At 43.9% G+C, this 17,832-nt stretch overlaps 1 protein-coding gene across 2 annotated transcripts; it reads right to left on the bottom strand.

The window, feature by feature from the left end:
* Window positions 1–1,350: 1,350 nt before the first annotated feature.
* Window positions 1,351–5,078, bottom strand: RPS27L (ribosomal protein S27-like). Of its 2 annotated transcripts, XM_011940441.1 has the most exons (4): window positions 4,671–5,078; window positions 3,699–3,807; window positions 3,096–3,206; window positions 1,351–1,552 (listed from the first exon to the last, which is right to left on the bottom strand). In XM_011940441.1, exons 1-4 carry the CDS (start codon window positions 4,674–4,676, stop codon window positions 1,524–1,526), a joined length of 255 nt encoding a protein of 84 aa, XP_011795831.1. In that variant the 5' UTR covers window positions 4,677–5,078; the 3' UTR covers window positions 1,351–1,523. The 2 variants fall into 2 exon arrangements, with proteins under 2 accessions (XP_011795831.1, XP_011795830.1); XM_011940440.1 differs by lacking the exon at window positions 1,351–1,552 and having other exon boundaries at window positions 2,268–3,206.
* Between the last annotated feature and the right edge of the window lie 12,754 nt (window positions 5,079–17,832).

The raw sequence follows: 17,832 nt of genomic DNA, 5'->3' as shown, positions 1-17,832 counted from the left end.
TATATTTATTTTTGAGATGGAGTTTCATGCTTGTTACCCAGGCTGGAGTGCAATGGCGTGATCTCAGCTCACCACAACCTCCACCTCCCAGGTCAAGCAAATTCTCCTGCCTCGGCCTCCCAAGTTAGCTAAGATTATAGGCATGCACCACCATGCCCAGCTAATTTTGTAATTTTAGTAGAGACGGGGTTTTTCCATGTTGGTCAGGCTGGTCTTGAACTCCCGACCTCAGGCGATCCACCTGCCTCAGGCTCCTAAAGTGCTGGGATTAAAGGCGTGAGGCACTGCGCCCGGCCTTCCTCATACAACTATATACACCCCAAACTTGCCATCATTCTTCAGTTCTTGTGCAAGAGTTCTGATTTAAGCAGTATGTAAAAGGATCAGTCGCTCACATTAGAGGCCTACCTGTTGATAGGAAATGCCTGTTTTAAGTACCTGCTGTAAGGTAACAAATTAAATAGAAGCAGAGTAGAAACTGGACTATCTTCCTAGTCCAATGAGGAGTTGTATAGTGAATGGATACACTCCCCCTCTCAGCTCCCCAGGATTACTTCATAAACTATGAACACGACAATGAGGCACCAGAACCACTCAACACACATCTGTAGTCAGGGGTGCTCACCTATCTGGGCCAGATAATTCAACACCGTCTACTATCCCCAACCAGGACTTCTGCAGGTAAATCATGCCACTTCTGATCTCTCCTCAAATTTTCTACCCCAAAAAGGAGCTTCCAATAAATAACTCAGACCCCAGCTAGCAGTTACTGTCCTAAATTATATAATAGTATAGTAAGGCCACATAAATCCAAGGCATTACACTGTGATAGTTACTGTGTTAAATATGTATTTTTTTGAAGCTATTCTTTTTAATTATATTTTAAGTTCTGGTGTACACGTGCAGGATGTGCAAAATATGTATTTCTTTAAGATGTTTCCATAGGTACAACAGCAGAACTACATTTAGAATTCACAAACAATAGACTATACATTTGTAACCCTTTAATGCCATTCATACCAATTTGGAAAAGGAATGAAAACAAAATATTTAGGGTTTCTACTCTTGAAAATGAGACACAAATTAGCCGTGCATGGTGGTGTGTGCTGTAATCCCAGCTATTTGGGAGGCCAAGGCAAGAGAATCGCTTGAACCTGGGAGGCGGAGGTTGCAGTGAGCCGAGATCACACCACTGCACTCCAGCTTGAGCGACAGAGCAGGACTCTCTCTCAAAAAGAAGAAGATACAAACTAATCAAAATAAATTTTAAAATGTTTAAACCAAATTCATATACAACCGTATTATAAATGTATGGCATACTTACATATATTTAAAAAAGAAAAAGAGGGATTTGTCCATAATCAAAACTTTATTGAAAAATGGACACCAAAATAGGAGATTCCTGTTGTATACCTTACAAAACCAAATGTAATTACATTATCTTGGTAGATTAATTAGAATTATGGAATTTATGATAAGGCTTTCTGTGAGATAACACAAAATTCAGGAAGCTGTTTGAATCATTAGTGTTGCTTTCTTCTAAATGAACACCCTGCAAAAGAATCATGAGAGTATATTAAACAAGTGCATTCTACCTTTGCTATAATTTTAATGACAAAAAGTACTTTTAAGTAAAATACTGAAGTTTTAAGAACATTGGATTAATACTCATATACAGATTATTTATCCCCTTATACCAGAAATTTGCTATAATACATCTATCATATCTGAGTTAACTCTGGTATGACTGTAAGTGTCACTCCTGTTTCTCAAATGCTATAATGAAGTGTACTTAAGACCATGAGCCTGAATTCAACAGTGAAGACTGTTTCAAGCAAGCTGTCAGAAGATAAACTCTTAATTTTTAGGAACTATTCTGAATACTTTTCTCAAGAAAATAATTTTGATTAGAGGTATTTTTAGACCTGTAGGAAAACTCTAGAACAGATAAACCCATTAAACCATCTGTCAGCATATGGGCACTAACTTCCAAAATCATGACATGAAATAAAGGTTTCAAAAATCTCACAAGTATACTTAGTAATATTACTCTGAAAATATCATGTGCTGACTTCATATTTAGATCTCACCAGGTCACACCAAATAGATGTCAGATTTGCTGCCAATCCACTTGAACTCTTCCAGTGAGAACATGGAACTTAATAGCTCCCCAAAATATCACAAGCAAATTTCTAACATCATTATGGAATTATAAATTTACAAGTATTACTATGGAAACTATATATACAATTTTTTTTCTTATTGCACTAAAGTGAAAGAGGTATTACAATTAGGTTTTTATATTAATCATTGCAGTTGCTCATAAAAATAAAAACTCTGGTATTTTAACTTATACATTAGCTATCTGTTGCTTAGCTGGCAATGATAAAAAAAAAAAACTATTGTATGTACTAAATATAAAATTTTGTAAAAGAAATTTCAAAATTCTATATGGTTTTAAAAATCCATATGTCTTGGCCGGGGAGGTGGCTCATGCCTGTAATCCCAGCACTTTGGGAGGCCGAGGCAGGCGGACCATGAGGTCAGGAGATCAAGATCATCCTGGCTAACACAGTGAAACCCTGTCTCTACTAAAAATACAAAAAATTAGCCAGACACGGTGGCAGGCACCTGTAGTCCCAGCTACTTGGGAGGCTGAGGCAGGAGAATCGCTTGAACCCAGGAGGCAGAGGTTGCAGTGAGCCGAGATGGCGCCACTGCACTCCAGCCTTGGCGACAGAACGAGACTCCTAATCAAAAAAACGAAACAAAACAAAAAAACCGTATGTCCTATAACATGTAGTTGTTTTTTTGCTTCTATTCTGATTTCTTTAATTTATTCCAAGTTAAGCAAACTAAGTGAATAAATATAAAAGAACTGGTGTTCTAAACTAAGAAAAATAAGTCAATGGAGTTCCCTGTAAGGTCAAGAGTATAAATATATCCATTTGAACAGGACATTCTTTACTGAAAGCACACAACCAAAGATAAGTTATTTTGGTAATCATTAAGATTTCTTTAAACTTTTCAGTGAAGATAGAGACATTTATACTCATAAATCTCATCACTGGGTTGGAGAATGCCAAGTGATATACCTTCTGTGAGTCTGGCCTTTCCTCCTGTAGGCTGGCACAACACTGTTGAACAACCTACACAAAGCACCACTGTCTGAGCATGGCTGAAAACCGTGGTGATCTTGTAGCAACCTAAAAAACAAAAAAGGCATGTTAAAGTGAAAAGCAGAGGAAAACAGCACCTGTTCAACATTTCCAGTAATATGTTAAAAAATTAGGAACTTTAGTGCTATGAAACAGCAAGCCACATGTGTAACATAAACTTTTCTAGCAGTGACACAAAATTTTTAAAAACAGGTAAAATCAATAATATATTTTATTAAACTTAATATTTCCAAAATATCAACAGACTTTTCCTTGTATCATGAAATAGAAAATCATCATCTGAAGAGCTTAAAGACTAAGTCAAATGGCATATCTCCTTTGAATGCCCGTTTTCACTTACCCCAAAATGTTTCTACAATGGTTTCAGTACATTGATTATGAAAATGTGCCTGACATTTCCAATTCTGTAATCCCACTTCTACTCAACAGAGGGTTCTAATGTATCTTACCTATACACACCACACTAGCAATCCCTATAGAAATTTTCCTTAGTAAAGGAATTAAGATTTCAAATTTTACCTGGACATTTTACATCCATAAAGTAAGAATTTGGACTTTGTACCAGGCGTTTCTTTTTATGTTTTTTCTTTTCCTCTTCCAAGGACGGATGTAGTAAATCTCTAGCCAACTGAACAAAGAAGCATATTATTACTATTAGTTTTAAACCACAATGCTGGCACATTTAACCATACGTAAAATATACACGCAAAAACCGGAATAACGGTCATCCTCGGCAGAAGCAACACTTCAGACAGTAAAGTTATTTTTCGAAACCTGTTAATAACTTTCATCAGTACTTTCCGTAATACTTATGTTCTCCAAGTCCCCATGAAAGGGCTTTCGGGCGATCAGGAAACATATGGTAAGGCAAACTCTGTCCTTTACTCAACTGCATAATGAACTGTCCTCAGTGAAAACTGCGCGAAGTCGAGGTGCTACCAAAAGAAAGTGACCCCGACTGTGGACTCGCTTATAGAAACTGCTGAAGTAGACCAGATAACGCCAGCGCCCGGGTGATTTTTGCTCCTGGGGCTCAACAGCTGATCTGACAGGAATTCTCGCTGAGCGACCGTCCTTGACGGAATTCATATATAAAGCAACAAAGACGACAGTTCTTTTTAAAAGGAAAACAAGTAGGAAATCGCTTTCGAAAGAAGGCAGAGGGGGCGAGAAACACCAAGCACTAGGAAAGCAAAAAGACCCAAAGATCACAGCCTCAGGGACACCCATCAAAAACCAAGACGGCTCATAGAGCTGTTCCCCTCCCAGCCACCGCCTCTGAATTGCAGCCCACGCCCCTGCAGGGCCAGCCGCGCCGCGCTGACCGGGCAAGTCACTACATGCCCGCCACGCGCGAAGACGCTGCGCAACCGGAGCCGCCTCGCCACTCTCGGACACTACAGGCCCGGGAAACAGCCGGACTCATCCGTCCCATAGGACCCTCGGTAAAGAAGCCCAAAACAAACCCGGAGCCCGACGTAAACAACTTACAGGCATGTTGATCCTCTCACAAGCCCAACCCTCACAGACTTCTCAGAGCACACCGCTGGCAAGCTGCACGCGATCTGCGCTCGGCATCAACTTCCGGGATAGAGGCGGCTGGGAGGAGCAGCGGGGCGGGCCTGTCCGCTCTAGGCCCTCCTCTCGGTGGTAGGCGGGGACCCTCAAGCCGGGTCCACTGGTCCAGGGCGCAGGGAAGACCCGGGGGTGGCGCTTGTTCGAGGGTGCCAAGTCCCGTGGGTCTAACGGGTTCGTCAGCGAGGGCCGCGGGCTCTGCGATACCTGAGGCCAGAATGTGGCCGGGGAGCGGCCTCGGGCTTAGGCCATGGCGAGGGAGCGCCGGTGGCCACCCTGGCCGGCGCCACCCCGGAACCCGGTGCGCCCTCAGTCCTGGCCCCGGCTCCCTGGCCCGGCCGCTTTCGCTTGGCTCTGGGAGTGAGCACACGCGGCGATGCCACTATTCTCTTCTTTTGTATATTAAAAAATACAGTATTATTAACCATTAATACGAGCCAGAGAGATTATGAAAAAGGCTCGTATCCTTTTGGCTTCCCTTTCCAAGGCGCAGATTTCGAAGTTTTCTGCGGGGTGTGGCTGTGCCTTAGATTTGCGGCTGTGCCTTAGGTTTGCTTTGTTCTGAAAATAAGTTTTTATCACAGCACGGATTCGCTGCTGTGCCTCGGTCACTAAGAGACCCACCCCTTTCTGTCTTCCGAGGAGTACACGTACTTTGCAGAGTGGACAACTCGGGGGCCTGAGAAAGGCGAATGTCACCGATGACCGAACATGAGTCTTTATCATTATTATTATTATTATTATTTTGTTTGTTTGAGACGGAATCTCACTCTGTCGCCTGGGCTGGAGTGCAGTGGCCGGATCTCAGCTCACTGCAAGCTCCGCCTCCCGGGTTCACGCCATTCTCCTGCCTCAGCCTCCCGAGTAGCTGGACTACAGGCGTCCGCCACCTCGCCCGGCTAGTTTTTTGTATTTTTTTAGTAGAGACGGGGTTTCACCGTGTTAGCCAGGATGGTCTCGATCTCCTGACCTCGTGATCCGTCCGTCTCGGCCTCCCAAAGTGCTGGGATTACAGGCTTGAGCCACCGCGCCAGGCCTATCATTATTATTATTTGAGACAAGGTCTCGGTCTGTTGCCCAGGCTGGAATGCAATCGTGCCATCACAGCTCACTGCAGCCTCGACCTCCTGGGCTCAAGCGATTCTCCCGCAGCCTCCCGAGTAGCTGGGACCACAGGAAGACGCCACTTTGCTTTTTTTTTTTTAAGAGACAGGGTCCTGCTATATTGCCCAGGCTGGTCTCCAACTCCTAGGCTTAGTCCTCCCACCTCAGCCTCCCAAGTAGCTGGGACCACAGGGGCGTGACAGCATGCTCTATTTTTGAGGAGGAAACTCTGTGCTTGAAAGATGGGTGTCATGGGCGACCAAAAGGCAAGAAAGCAGAAAGACACTTGACCAGAAAATTGGCCTAACTGGAATTTTTTTTTTTTTGGCAGAGTCTTGTTCTGTCGCCCAGGCTGGAGTGCAGTGTCACAATCTTGGCTCACTGCAACCTCCGCCTCCCGGGTTCCCGCAGTTCTCCTGCCTCAGCCTCCCAAGTAGCTGAGATTACAGGCGTCCGCCACCATGTCCGGCTACATTTTGTGTTTTTAGTAGAGACAGTGGGGGGTTTCACTCTGTTGGCCAGGCTGATCTCGAACTCCTGACCTCAAGTGATCCACCCGTCTTGGCCTCCCAAAGTGTTGCGATTACAGGCGTGAGCCACTGCATCCGGCCCTAACTGGATGTTCGTAATCACCTTATTTGTCTTTGCAAAAAGGATACATGTATAATATACATTTTGGGAAACGCAGAAAAATAGAAGAAAATTTACCATCTGGATTTAACTTTTGACCTATATCCTTCCCAATATTTTTTACTCACTTGGATATAGGTTTATTTTGGGTTTTGACTTAACCTAATTGGGATCATCTTGTGCATAATCTTTTGTAGACTTGAGTTTTCCTCCCACTTACTATAAAATGGGCATCACTCCATGTCACTACATTTTTTTTTTTTTTAAACAAGGTCTCACTGTGTTGCCCAGGCTGGAGTGCAGTGGCACGATCTTGGCTCACTGCAGCCTCGACCTGCCGGGCTCAAGCAATCCTCCCACCTCAGGCAGCTGAGTAGTTGGGACTGCAGGTGCAAGCCATCACGCCTAGCTAATTTTTGTATTTTTCATAGAGATGGGGTTTTGCCATGTTGCCCAGGCTGGAATATTCTACATGATGCTTCTTAATGGGCATGTAGCATTTGCCCTGTGACTATATATATATTCATTTCAGCCATACACCAAATTGGACATTAGGTTTGGGTTTTTAAATATTTGATACTTAAAAATTAATAAAATATTGGTAAATATTAAATATTTCATGTGGATAAGTAGATAGAACAATCCAATTGTATACGCAGGATAATGGCCCCCAAAGACATCGGTGTCCTAATCCTCAGAACCTTTCGTTACACAGCAAGTGGAATAAAGTGCTGATTAGCTGATTTAATCCAGAAACATTATCCTGGATTATCTGTGTAGGTCCAGTGGAATCACAAGGGTTCTTGAAAGTCAAAGAGGAAGACAGAAGAGCGAGAAAGAGATGTGGTAATGGAAGAATGTCTGAGAGGTGCTATATTGATGGCTTGTAGATGGAAGAGGGCCATGAGCCAAGGAATGTGGGCAGCCTCTAGAAGCTGGAGAAGGCAAGGAAATTGACTCCCTCCTGGATCCCCCAAAGAGGGACACAGCCCTGCCAACATCTCAACTTTAGCCCAGTAAGACCTGGCTCAGACTGCTATCCAGAACTGTAAGATAAAAAATTTGTCTTGTTGTCTGTAATTTCAGCACTTTGGAAGACCAAGGTGGGCAGATCACCTGAGGTCGGGAATTCGAGATCAGCCTGGCCAACATGGTGAAACCCCGTCTCTACTAAAAATACAAAAATTAGCCGGGCGTGGTGGCACACACCTGTAGCCACCAGCTACTCGGGAGACTGAGGCAGGGGAATTGCTTGAACCTGGGAGGCAGAGGTTGCAGTGAGCGGAGATGGTGCCAATGCACTCCAGCCTGGGCAACAGAGCGAGACTCTTGTCTCAAAAAAAAAAAAAATTTTTTTTTTAAATAATAAATACATAAATAAATTTGTGTTGTTTTAAGTCATTACATTTATGGTTATTGGCTACAGCAACAATAGAAAACTAATGCAATAATGAAGACCCATGTACCCACCACCTAGCTCTGTCAAAGCTTAACATTCAATACTCCCTCCCAGCAACTTTTCATTATTAACACTACAATAAACATTCTTGGAGATACGTTTTTGTGTTTGTCCTCATTCCCTTAGGATCAATTCCTGGAGGAGGAATTGCTGAGTCAAACGTTATGCACATTCTAAGGTTTGTAATATAAACTGCCAAATTACCCTCCAAAAAAGTGAAACCAATTTATATTCCACATATAAATGTATGTAAATGTCCCTTTCTTTGCATCCTTGACAATACTGGATCTTATGTTTTTCCCTATCTCAATCCAGAAGAACTATTGTTTTGAACTAATATTTTGTCATATTTCATTGTTGTTGTAATTAATATTTTCCATATGCTTGTTGTCCATTAGCATTTTTCTATTTTTTTTCTTGTGTTTTTGAAACAGGGTCTTGCTCTATTGCCCAGGCTGGAGTGCAGGGGTGCAATCATGGCTCCCAGCCTCAAGCAATCCTCCTGCCTCTGCCTCTGCCTCTGCCTCTCAGAATGCTGGGATTACACTGTGACCCACTGTGCCCTGCCTAATTTTATTTTTTGATTATTTGTTTTAATCATGCAGAAGCTTTTAATGTTATATATTAACACATACACATACATATTTCAAATCTATTGCTTTTTTCCTTTTTGCTATTGTTTTTAGAGAGGCATTGGTCACCACAGGATTAACTGAATATTTGCCCTTGCTTTCTTCTAATTCTCTTGTTATGATATTTATTCCTTAACTTTTTAATTAAGTTGGAATTTATTTTGGCACTTCATGTATCATAGGTCTCAGAACAATTTCTGATTATTAGGCCTAGTTATGGCTTCAGTTCTTGTTAACTAATGCCCGTTACAGTGTCAAAACCCTCCAGCCTCTGAGACATTCAGAGGCAGCCTGAGAAATAAAATGTTCAAGGTCCAGAAGACCTGGACTCTAATTACAACTCTGCCTTCTCCTCCTCCAAAGCCCAATTTATCCTAAAATGTTTTCAGGCCCCTGCACTGATGGCAGATGCAGGGCCCTGGAGTCCCTTTGCCTTGGCAGCCTGCTCTCAGAGATCGTGCAGAAGGAGCTCCCACCTGGCTTTCCAAAGAACTGTAAAGCACCAGTCAAAATCCTGTTTACTGTCCTGGGAACTTTCCAGCTATTCTAGCTAGCCAGGTCTAAGTAGGTGCCACTGAAACCTCCCATTTGGCACTGGCTCCCTTCACCTCAGAAGGGTGTGGCCATCTCTACTCCCATCTCCCTTTACCAAATTCTTTTTTTTTTTTTTTTTTTAGGTGGAATTCCAGGCTGTAGTGCAGTGGTCCAATCTCGGCTCACTGCAACATCCGCCTCCTGGGTTCAAGTGATTCTCGTGTCTCAGCCTCCCAAGTAGCTGGGACTACAGGTTCACGCCACCGTGCCTGGCTAATTTTTGTATTTTTAGTAGAGACGGGGTTTCACCATGTTGGCCAGGCTGGTCTCAAACTCCTGACCTCAGGTGATCCGCCTGCTTCGGCATCCCAAATGGCTGGGATTACAGGCGTGAGCCACCGTGCCCAGCCTCCCTTCACCAGCTTCTAGTGCTGGGAAAACACACAGGTGTTCCGGCAGGCTAAGCCGGGAACCCAACCAGTGCTAAATTTCAGGCCCCAAGTGCTGCTCTAAATAAACCAGATCCCCAGCTTTCCCCTGGACTGAAGTTTTTCATGCCTATGCCCTTCTTCCAGAAAGATGATCAAGGGGTTAGTTTAGTTTTGCTTTTAAGAAATTCAGGCCAGGCGCAGTGGCTCTTGCCTATATTCCCAGCACTCTGGGAGGCCAAGGCGGGTGGATGATTTGAGGTCAGGAGTTCAAGACCAGCTTGGCCAATATGGTGAGACCCCGTCTTTACTAAAAATACAAAAATTAGCCAGACATCAAGGTGTGTGCCTGTAATCCCAGCTACTCAGGAGGCTGAGGTAGAAGAATCATTTGAACCCTGGAGGCAGAGGTTGCAGTGAGCTGAGATCATGCCACTGCACTCCAGTCTGGGCAACAGAATGAGACTCTGTCTTAAAAAAAAAAAAAAAATTAGTTTGAGGTAGAGGTCCTAAAGATAACTTGTCTTTTTTTAAGTCAAGGTCTCACTCTGTTGCCCACACTGGAGTGCAGTGGTGTGAAACAGCTCACTGTCGCCTTGACTTCCTGGGCTCAAGCGATTCTACCTCAGCCTCCAGAGTAGCTGGGACCATAGGTGTGTACCACCACACCTGACTAATTTTTTAAAAATTTTGTAGAGACAGGGTTTTGCCATGTTGCCCAGACTGAAGATAACTTTTCTTTTCTTTTTTTCTTTTTTTTTTTTTAGATGGAGTCTCACTCCGTCGCCCAGGCTGGAGTGCAGTGACATGATCTCAGCTCCACCTCTCAGGTTCAAGCAATTCTTCTGCCTCAGCCTTCCCAGTAGCTGGGACTATGGGCATGCGCCACTGCGCCCAAGCTAATTTTTATATTTTTAGTAGAGACGGGGTTTCACCATGTTGGCCAGGCTGGTCTCGAACTCCTGACCTCAGGTGATCCACCCACCTTGGTCTCCCAAAGTGCTGGGATTACAGGTGTGAGCAACCATGCCCTGCCTAAAGATAACTTTTCATACCCTTTCTAAGTATTTTTCTGAGATACTCCAAGAAACCTGTGTCATCAGGAAACTATAACAAGACTGCATTCTTTTTTCTCTTCCTTCTATTGTCCACCTGTTGGCAGTTATTAAAGTGCTTGTGGCTCATTCTCAACACACTCCTGAAATCAGCAGCAACTTCTGCAAGTGTGCATCTTTTCTGCGTACCAGTTCTCCAACAGGACCACACCCATGGCCCCCAAAGTGCCAACTGCGGAGTTGCAATCTATCTGTTATTCATGAGGATGCTTCATGAAACTCTCTTCAGTCATCCCTTTTGAGTGGCCATCTGTGATCTGCCAGGACCCTGACACAAGGATCCCCGGTCAGGATGTGGTCCTCTTTTAGCCTAGAAGGCTTTGCAGTTGAGGTCCATCTGCTCCTCGTCATCAATCAAACCAAATCACCACAGAAACATCCTTTGTCCCTGCCTGTGGGACCATTCAGTTTTAACGGGCTGTGGCTCCTCCTGTTCTATGCTTGAAATGGATATGGGAATCTTAAAGGAGACAGCCTATAGTCCTAGCCACATAGATCCTTGCCACTTTGTGGACCAGCCACCTACAAACTTTTTGGAAGTAGAGACTCTCAGGCTCCGCCCTGACCTACTGAGTCAGAATCTGCATTTTAACAATGGTGATCCTTTGATCCTGTGCACATCCCTGTGTGAGAAGCACTAGCCCAGATATATCACACTGCCATTCTCTCTGGAGTCTTCCTACCTCCCTGCTGGGGCTGTCAGGAAGCCAGAACCCAGATTTCTGCTACTCCAGGGTAACAAACCAAGGATTTTTCTCTATATGGGAACAGGAAAGCACTCTTCCACTGCTTCTCCAAGATACTCTATTCATTCCAGCACATCTCACTCTCTCTTAGCATATCTAGGAAACTTTTAAGTCAGTGATACCCAAAGTTGGTTGCTTTTTGGAATCACCAAAGGCAGCTGAGGTCAATTAAATTAGAGTATTTAGGGGTGGAACCCAGGCGGCAGTATTTTTAAAACTCCTCAGGTGATTCCATGAACAACCAGGGTTGAACTTCCTGCTATAAGTTGTCTGGAGGGCTTAGAATTTGTAGAAGCAAAGCCCAGAAAGTACTATATACTTCTAATGCTTTAAAGGAGAATGAGGGAAACATGCAGGAGAAAAAAATCATTAATATTTCAAAATAGCCAAGCTTGGCAGCCAGGTGAGATCTCCCAGCACCTGTCCTGCTTGCCTTGATGATCAGGTCTCTTCATTTCCCCTACCATTGCTTCCTGCAAACCTTCTCACTATCTGCCCGAGGCTCTAGGGAAGAAAGAGAGCGACTGAGAGGCACGGTGTTCTCTCAAACTTCATTGTAACCCACGGTTCATAGTATCAAGGTGTTTTCTGAATGTGCTGAGGCCAGCATAAATTTATGCAAATAAAATCTTTCCCTTTTCTGAACTCTTATTGCCTACCTTTACCACTTCTCAATAACTACTGCTGTCTTGTATGAACTTCTAAAAAAATGCTCTTATACTGCTATTTCACTTTCCGTGTGTCATGCCTTCTCTTCCCCAAAAGTCCTTCGGCTTTTGTTTTTTTTTTTTTTTTCTGAGATGGAGTCTCGCTCTTGTCACCCAGGCCAGAGTACAGTGGTGCGATCTCAGGTCACTGCAACCTCCACCTCCTGGGTTCAAGCAATTCTCCTGCCTCAGCCTCCTGAGTAACTGGGATTACAGGCATGCACCACCACGCCCAGCTAATTTTTGTATTTTTAGTAGAGAGGGGGTTTCACCATGTTGGCCAGGCTGGTCTCAAACTCCTGACCTCAGGTGATCTGCCAGCCTTGGCCTCCCAAAATGCTGGGATTACAGGCATGAGCCACTGTGCCTGGCCCATAGGGTTCTTGAAGATCAGGATTTGGTCTCATCTCCCCAAAAGCCTAGCACAGTGCATAATGGGCACTCCAGGAATATGCTGAGTACCATACTCAATAGAGCTGACTTGATGGTCATTCTTTAACAACAATTCCAGTTATCTAGAATCCCTTTCTTCTCGTCTTAGTTTTAGTCGATCCTTCTTGATGCATGCCTTTGATCATTCCTCTGTCTCAACTTGGGTGTTATGAAAAGACCAAAAGATGACTGAATTCTGGCGAAGCCTCAGTTAACTTGTTTCTAAAATTAGGAAAGGCCAGGTGCGCTGGCTTACAACTATAATCCCTGCACTTTGGGAGACCAGGGTGAAAGGTTTGCTTGAGACCAGAAGTTCAAGACCAGCCTGGGTAACATAGCCAGATCTCATTTCTACAAAAAAAAGAACATTAGCGTGGTGGCATGTGCCTGTGGTCCCAGCTACTCAGGAGGCTGAGGGGGGAGGATCGCTTAAGCCCAGGAGGGTGAGGCTGCAAAGAGCCATGATTGCGCCACTGCACTCCAGCCGGGGCGACATTGAGATCCTCTCTCTAAAAACGAACAAACAAACAAACAAATAAATAAGATAAAATGAGGAAAGTGATTCAAAGTCACTGCGGAATTAATGCGACACTGCAGCAACCTCTGCTTCTTCTTCCCTTGGGAAGTGAGTACAAGCGAAATAAGTGAAAAGCATTCTGTTTTTCCATTAAATAAAAGCTGACTGAAAGGCTAATGAGTTAAAGGGCTCAAAGTATAAAGAAGAATGGTGTTCTATTTATTCACACTGAAAAACTTATTCAACTATTTATGGAATGTCTGCTATATACAAAGCAGTAATTTGGAAACCCTACTTTCTGGGAGCACAGAAACTTCAATAGCCGCTTAACCTCTCTAAGTTGTGTCTCTATCTCTAAAATGAAAATATTTATACCTATTTCATAAGATTATATGAAGAAAAAATGAGATGAGGCATAGTATACTGCAAGTGCTCAATAAATGCCAACGGTAATTCCTAGTGGTTGTCAGGAAGCCAGAACCCAGATTCCTACTACTCCAGGGTAACAAATCAAGGATTTTTATCCCCAATGGAGCAGGAAAGCACCTCTCTTCCCCTCTTCATTTGGAATGAACAAAAATACTTTGTTAAATTAGAGTACTTGGGGTAGAACCCAGGTGGCAGTATTTTTTTAAACTCCCAGGAAATTCCATAGCAGCTAGGGTTGAGAACCACTGCTGTATAAGTTCTCCGGGGTGCTTAGAATTTGCAAAAGAAATCAGTTGGCTCTGGGAATCTTGGACTGATGGCATTTCCCTCATAACAACTTGTAAAATGCAATGTCATTACAACAGTTCTGCCTTAAGGAAGATTATGAGAATATGTTCTATCGGCAAAAAATACTTACTGGAATCTCTGAATCAAAAGCTAAGAGATTGTTATTTCAAGATCCAATATTTGGCACAAGGAGCCACTTACACAGGACAAGCACTGGCCAGCAGAGAACTTTAACTTCCTGTTTCCAGGGGGCCTTCACCTTGGAGATGTCTTCCTAGCCATGTTACATAGTCATTCCAGAAGTAGCTATGCATAATAGGCCCCTTCAATATACAGACCATAGTTATTTTGGGTTTTCCTAAAGACAGAATATATGGCCTACAGGGCAGGTGAGACTAGGAAATCTAGTCTTCCCTAAGTATTTCCCCCGATATTTCACTCATCCGAAGCTCATTAACTAAATGAAACCACTTAAATTCCAATTGCCCTCAAACAAAAGTGAAATAGCAGCCAGTGATATACTGATACACTTATGATAATCTGAACAGGACAAGTAATAATTCCCTGTTATTCTCAGCTGGCAGTGTGTTCAGTCATTGGGCCTATTTTAAGAGAGAAATGGGCAAATTGGAGCATGACTACAGAAATGTGATAAGAGTGATGGGAAACTGTTTATAGGAGCCAATGATACTCATCCTGGAGAAGTAAAGCCTTAGAGGAGATGAAATATCATCCTTAATTAGCTCTACAGTTTATTTTTATTTTTATTTTTTTAGAGACAGAATCTCACTCTGTTGCCCAGGCTGGAGTGCAGTGGTGAGACCATAGCTCACTCATCATCTCAAACTCCTGGGTTCAAGTGATCATCCCTCCTCAGTCTCCTGAGTAGCTGGTACTATAGGCATGTGCCACCATGCCCAGCTAATTTTCTTTTTTTGGTAGAGATAGGGTCTCCCTATGTTGCTCGGGCTGGTCTTGAACTCCTGGCCTCAGGTGATCCTCCCTCCCACCTTGACCTCCCAAAGTGCTGGGATGGTAAGTGTGAGTTACTGTGCCCAGCCTAGACTTGTTTGTAAAATGAATGATATGTATTTCTATGTTTCCTCCCTAGACAGAACTTTGATAGGTGAATTCAAATTAAAAAGCAAGCAGATTTTGATACAATATAAGGAACAATTAGAGCTGTCTAAAATTGGAGTGGATTGTCCCTAATGTGAAATGATTTTTTTTCATTTTTTTTTCAGTAGAGGTGGTTTCTCACTATGTTGCCCAGCCTGGTCTCGAACTTCTGAGCTCAAGTGATCCTCCTGCCTCAGTCTCCCAAACTGCTAGGATTACAGGCGTGAGCCACCACACCTGGCCTCTAATCTGAAATTCTATCTTTAATATATAACCGTATTATTTACAAGTCAGAAAGCCATGTCCCATAGAACCCTTACTCTGTGCAATGTATTATACCCAGGCAGGTAAAATTATTAAGAAGGTCAACTCTTCCTCATTCAAGGCCAGTGTTCCAGTCGGTGGATTAATCTAACAGATCATTCTTTCTTTCATTTTTCATTTCTGCTCCCTGCTTTCTGATCAGAGGATAGAGAAAAAGAATCCCAAAATGATCAATACAGATATTTTATTAGCAGTTCTGATGATAATGGAAATACTCCAAAAAGACTTAGGCATTACCGATCAGAAGGTTGTGCTCATCTCTTCCCAACTGTCTGTAAACTGACTTCACCTTAGTAGATTGAAAGTGGTCATAGTGGGAATATTTTCACCATGGAAATTAGCAAACACTACTGATCAGCACACCTACCCCTTTCTCCCCACCTCCAAGCTCATTGACCAGGGCCCTACTGCTTGAGAGTCTATGCTATCCAATGACTACTGGCCTAGCACTACTAAATGACAATAGCCCTTCTAGTAGATTGTTCAATTATGTGTCTCTGTAAAAATATATTTAAAGCCAATACTATTTCACTTTTTTTTTGAGATGGAGTTTCGCTCTGTCACCCAGGCAGGAGTACAGTGGCACTATCTCAGCTCACTGCAACCTCCTCCTCCTGGGTTCAAGTGATTCTCCTGCCTCAGCCTCATGAGTAGCTAGGATTACAGGCACCCACCACCATGCCCAGCTAATTTCTGTATTTTCAGTAGAGACAGGAGGTGTGGGGAGGTCTCACCATATTGGTTAGGCTGGTCTCGATCTCTTGACCTTGTGATCAGACTGCCTCGGCCTCCCAAAGTGCTGGCATTACAGGCGTGAGCCACCACACCCTGCCCTAAAAACCAATGAATTGTATACTTCAATTGGTGAACTCTATGGTAGGTAAATTATATCTCAATAAACCTGTTAAAAAAACTAAGTGCAGGAAAGAAAGACAGTTTGATGTTAGTAAATACCTGCTAAATTTTGCCAGACACATTATCTCATATGATCTTTTCAGCAATCCCTTTGGATTCTAGAGAAATTAAGAAACTTGTCTTGCTGGGCGCAGTGGCTCACGCCTGTAATCCCAGCACTTTGGGAGGCTGAGGCAGGCAGATCACGAGGTCAGGAATTCCAGACCAGCCTGACCAACATGGCAAAACCCCATCTCTACGAAAAATACAAAAATTAGCCGGGCGTGGTGGCACACGTAGGAGGCTGAGGCAGGAGAATTACTTGAACCCAGGAGGCCGAGGTTGCAGTGAGCCAAAATCATGCCACTACACTCCAGCCTGGGTGACAAAGTGAGACTCTGTCTCAAAAAAAAAAAAAAAAAGGGGCAGGACAAGTCACAGAGTAAACTAACTGTGTCTCCTGAACTACTGAGACAGGGCTTCTTAAAGCCCTCCATCTAGACAGAGGATTTGCATGTGAACCCGGGGCATGGCCAAAGCTACAGATGAGTATCAAATGTCCCAGCAATGAGACTGATCGATTGTCAGGGGAATTGGCAAGAAGAGTGCCAATCCTGTTTCATTCTGGGTATGCCATCTATCATGCCATCCGTCCACTTTCCTACGACACAAGAAGGTATATCAGGAAGTGACTAGGAGAAAACATTATTTTAGGGATAAGTGTGAATCTGTTGCATTTAATATTATCATCAGTAAAAATTATCTGTGCATGTCTGATTTAGACGGGCAAGTTGAATGTGATGGGACTAGCAGGGTAGGTGTGAACAGGCAGACCCTTTCTGTGCAACCAAAATCTCTGGCTAAGCCTCTCTCCCTGCCAGCCCATGGACTTAGCCAAGGCTCCTTGGGTTTCCAGTAACAGAGATATCTCACACTTGCCTAAGCTAAAATGGAGAGTGTGCTGGGCATGGGCCAGGGCAGGAAGGGCAGCTGGGCCTCATGGGGTGGGAACAAAGCCCTGAGAGGCCACTGCGAATGGAGACAGCCACACTCTTGCCACCTCCCTTTTTCTCTTGGGGTGACCTGGTTTCTCATCTCTCTTTCTCCCTGACACCGTGTCAGTCTCCTTTCTGCACAGCCCAGTTTTCCTTCCATAGTACATAGTGAAAATGGCCAGGCCAGCCCCCCATTATAAGCTGTCCTAGTTCCAGGGCCAACTGTGACTGACCAGAGGCCTGTGTCCTAATTCCAGGTGCCCTGGAGAGAGAATCTGGTTGTCTCAGCTTGGGTCAGGAGTGTCTACCCTGGTCATCTGTGGTAGAGCTGCAGGGCCACTTGAGGAGACAGTGACTGCTGGGGCCACGCCTGTGGAAGGAGGCTGGCGGCAACTTTGAGGAAAGGAGGCACAGACTGAACAGAAGACCCTAAAGGTGCCCACTCCTTCCAGGTGTCTCTGCTGCCTTTGGCACCGCAGCTGGTGGCTCTGCGCCCTCCCCTCCAGGCTGCCTGCCTTCTCCCTCAAACCCCCAGCATTAATGGGACATCATCTGTTAACTGAAAACATTTTCTCCACAAACTTCAGTAAACTGGTGGTGAATGTCTACAACAAAAACATTTTTTCTTTTCTCTCTCTCTCTCTCTTTTTTTTTTTGAGACAGAGTTTCACTCTTGTTGCCCAGGCTGGAGTGCAATGGCGTGATCTCAGCTCACTGCAACCTCC

This window comes from Colobus angolensis, unplaced genomic scaffold, assembly GCF_000951035.1.
Source record: "Colobus angolensis palliatus isolate OR3802 unplaced genomic scaffold, Cang.pa_1.0 Scaffold19, whole genome shotgun sequence".
Lineage (NCBI taxonomy): Eukaryota > Metazoa > Chordata > Mammalia > Primates > Cercopithecidae > Colobus > Colobus angolensis.
This window is presented reverse-complemented; position numbering and strand designations above follow the sequence as displayed.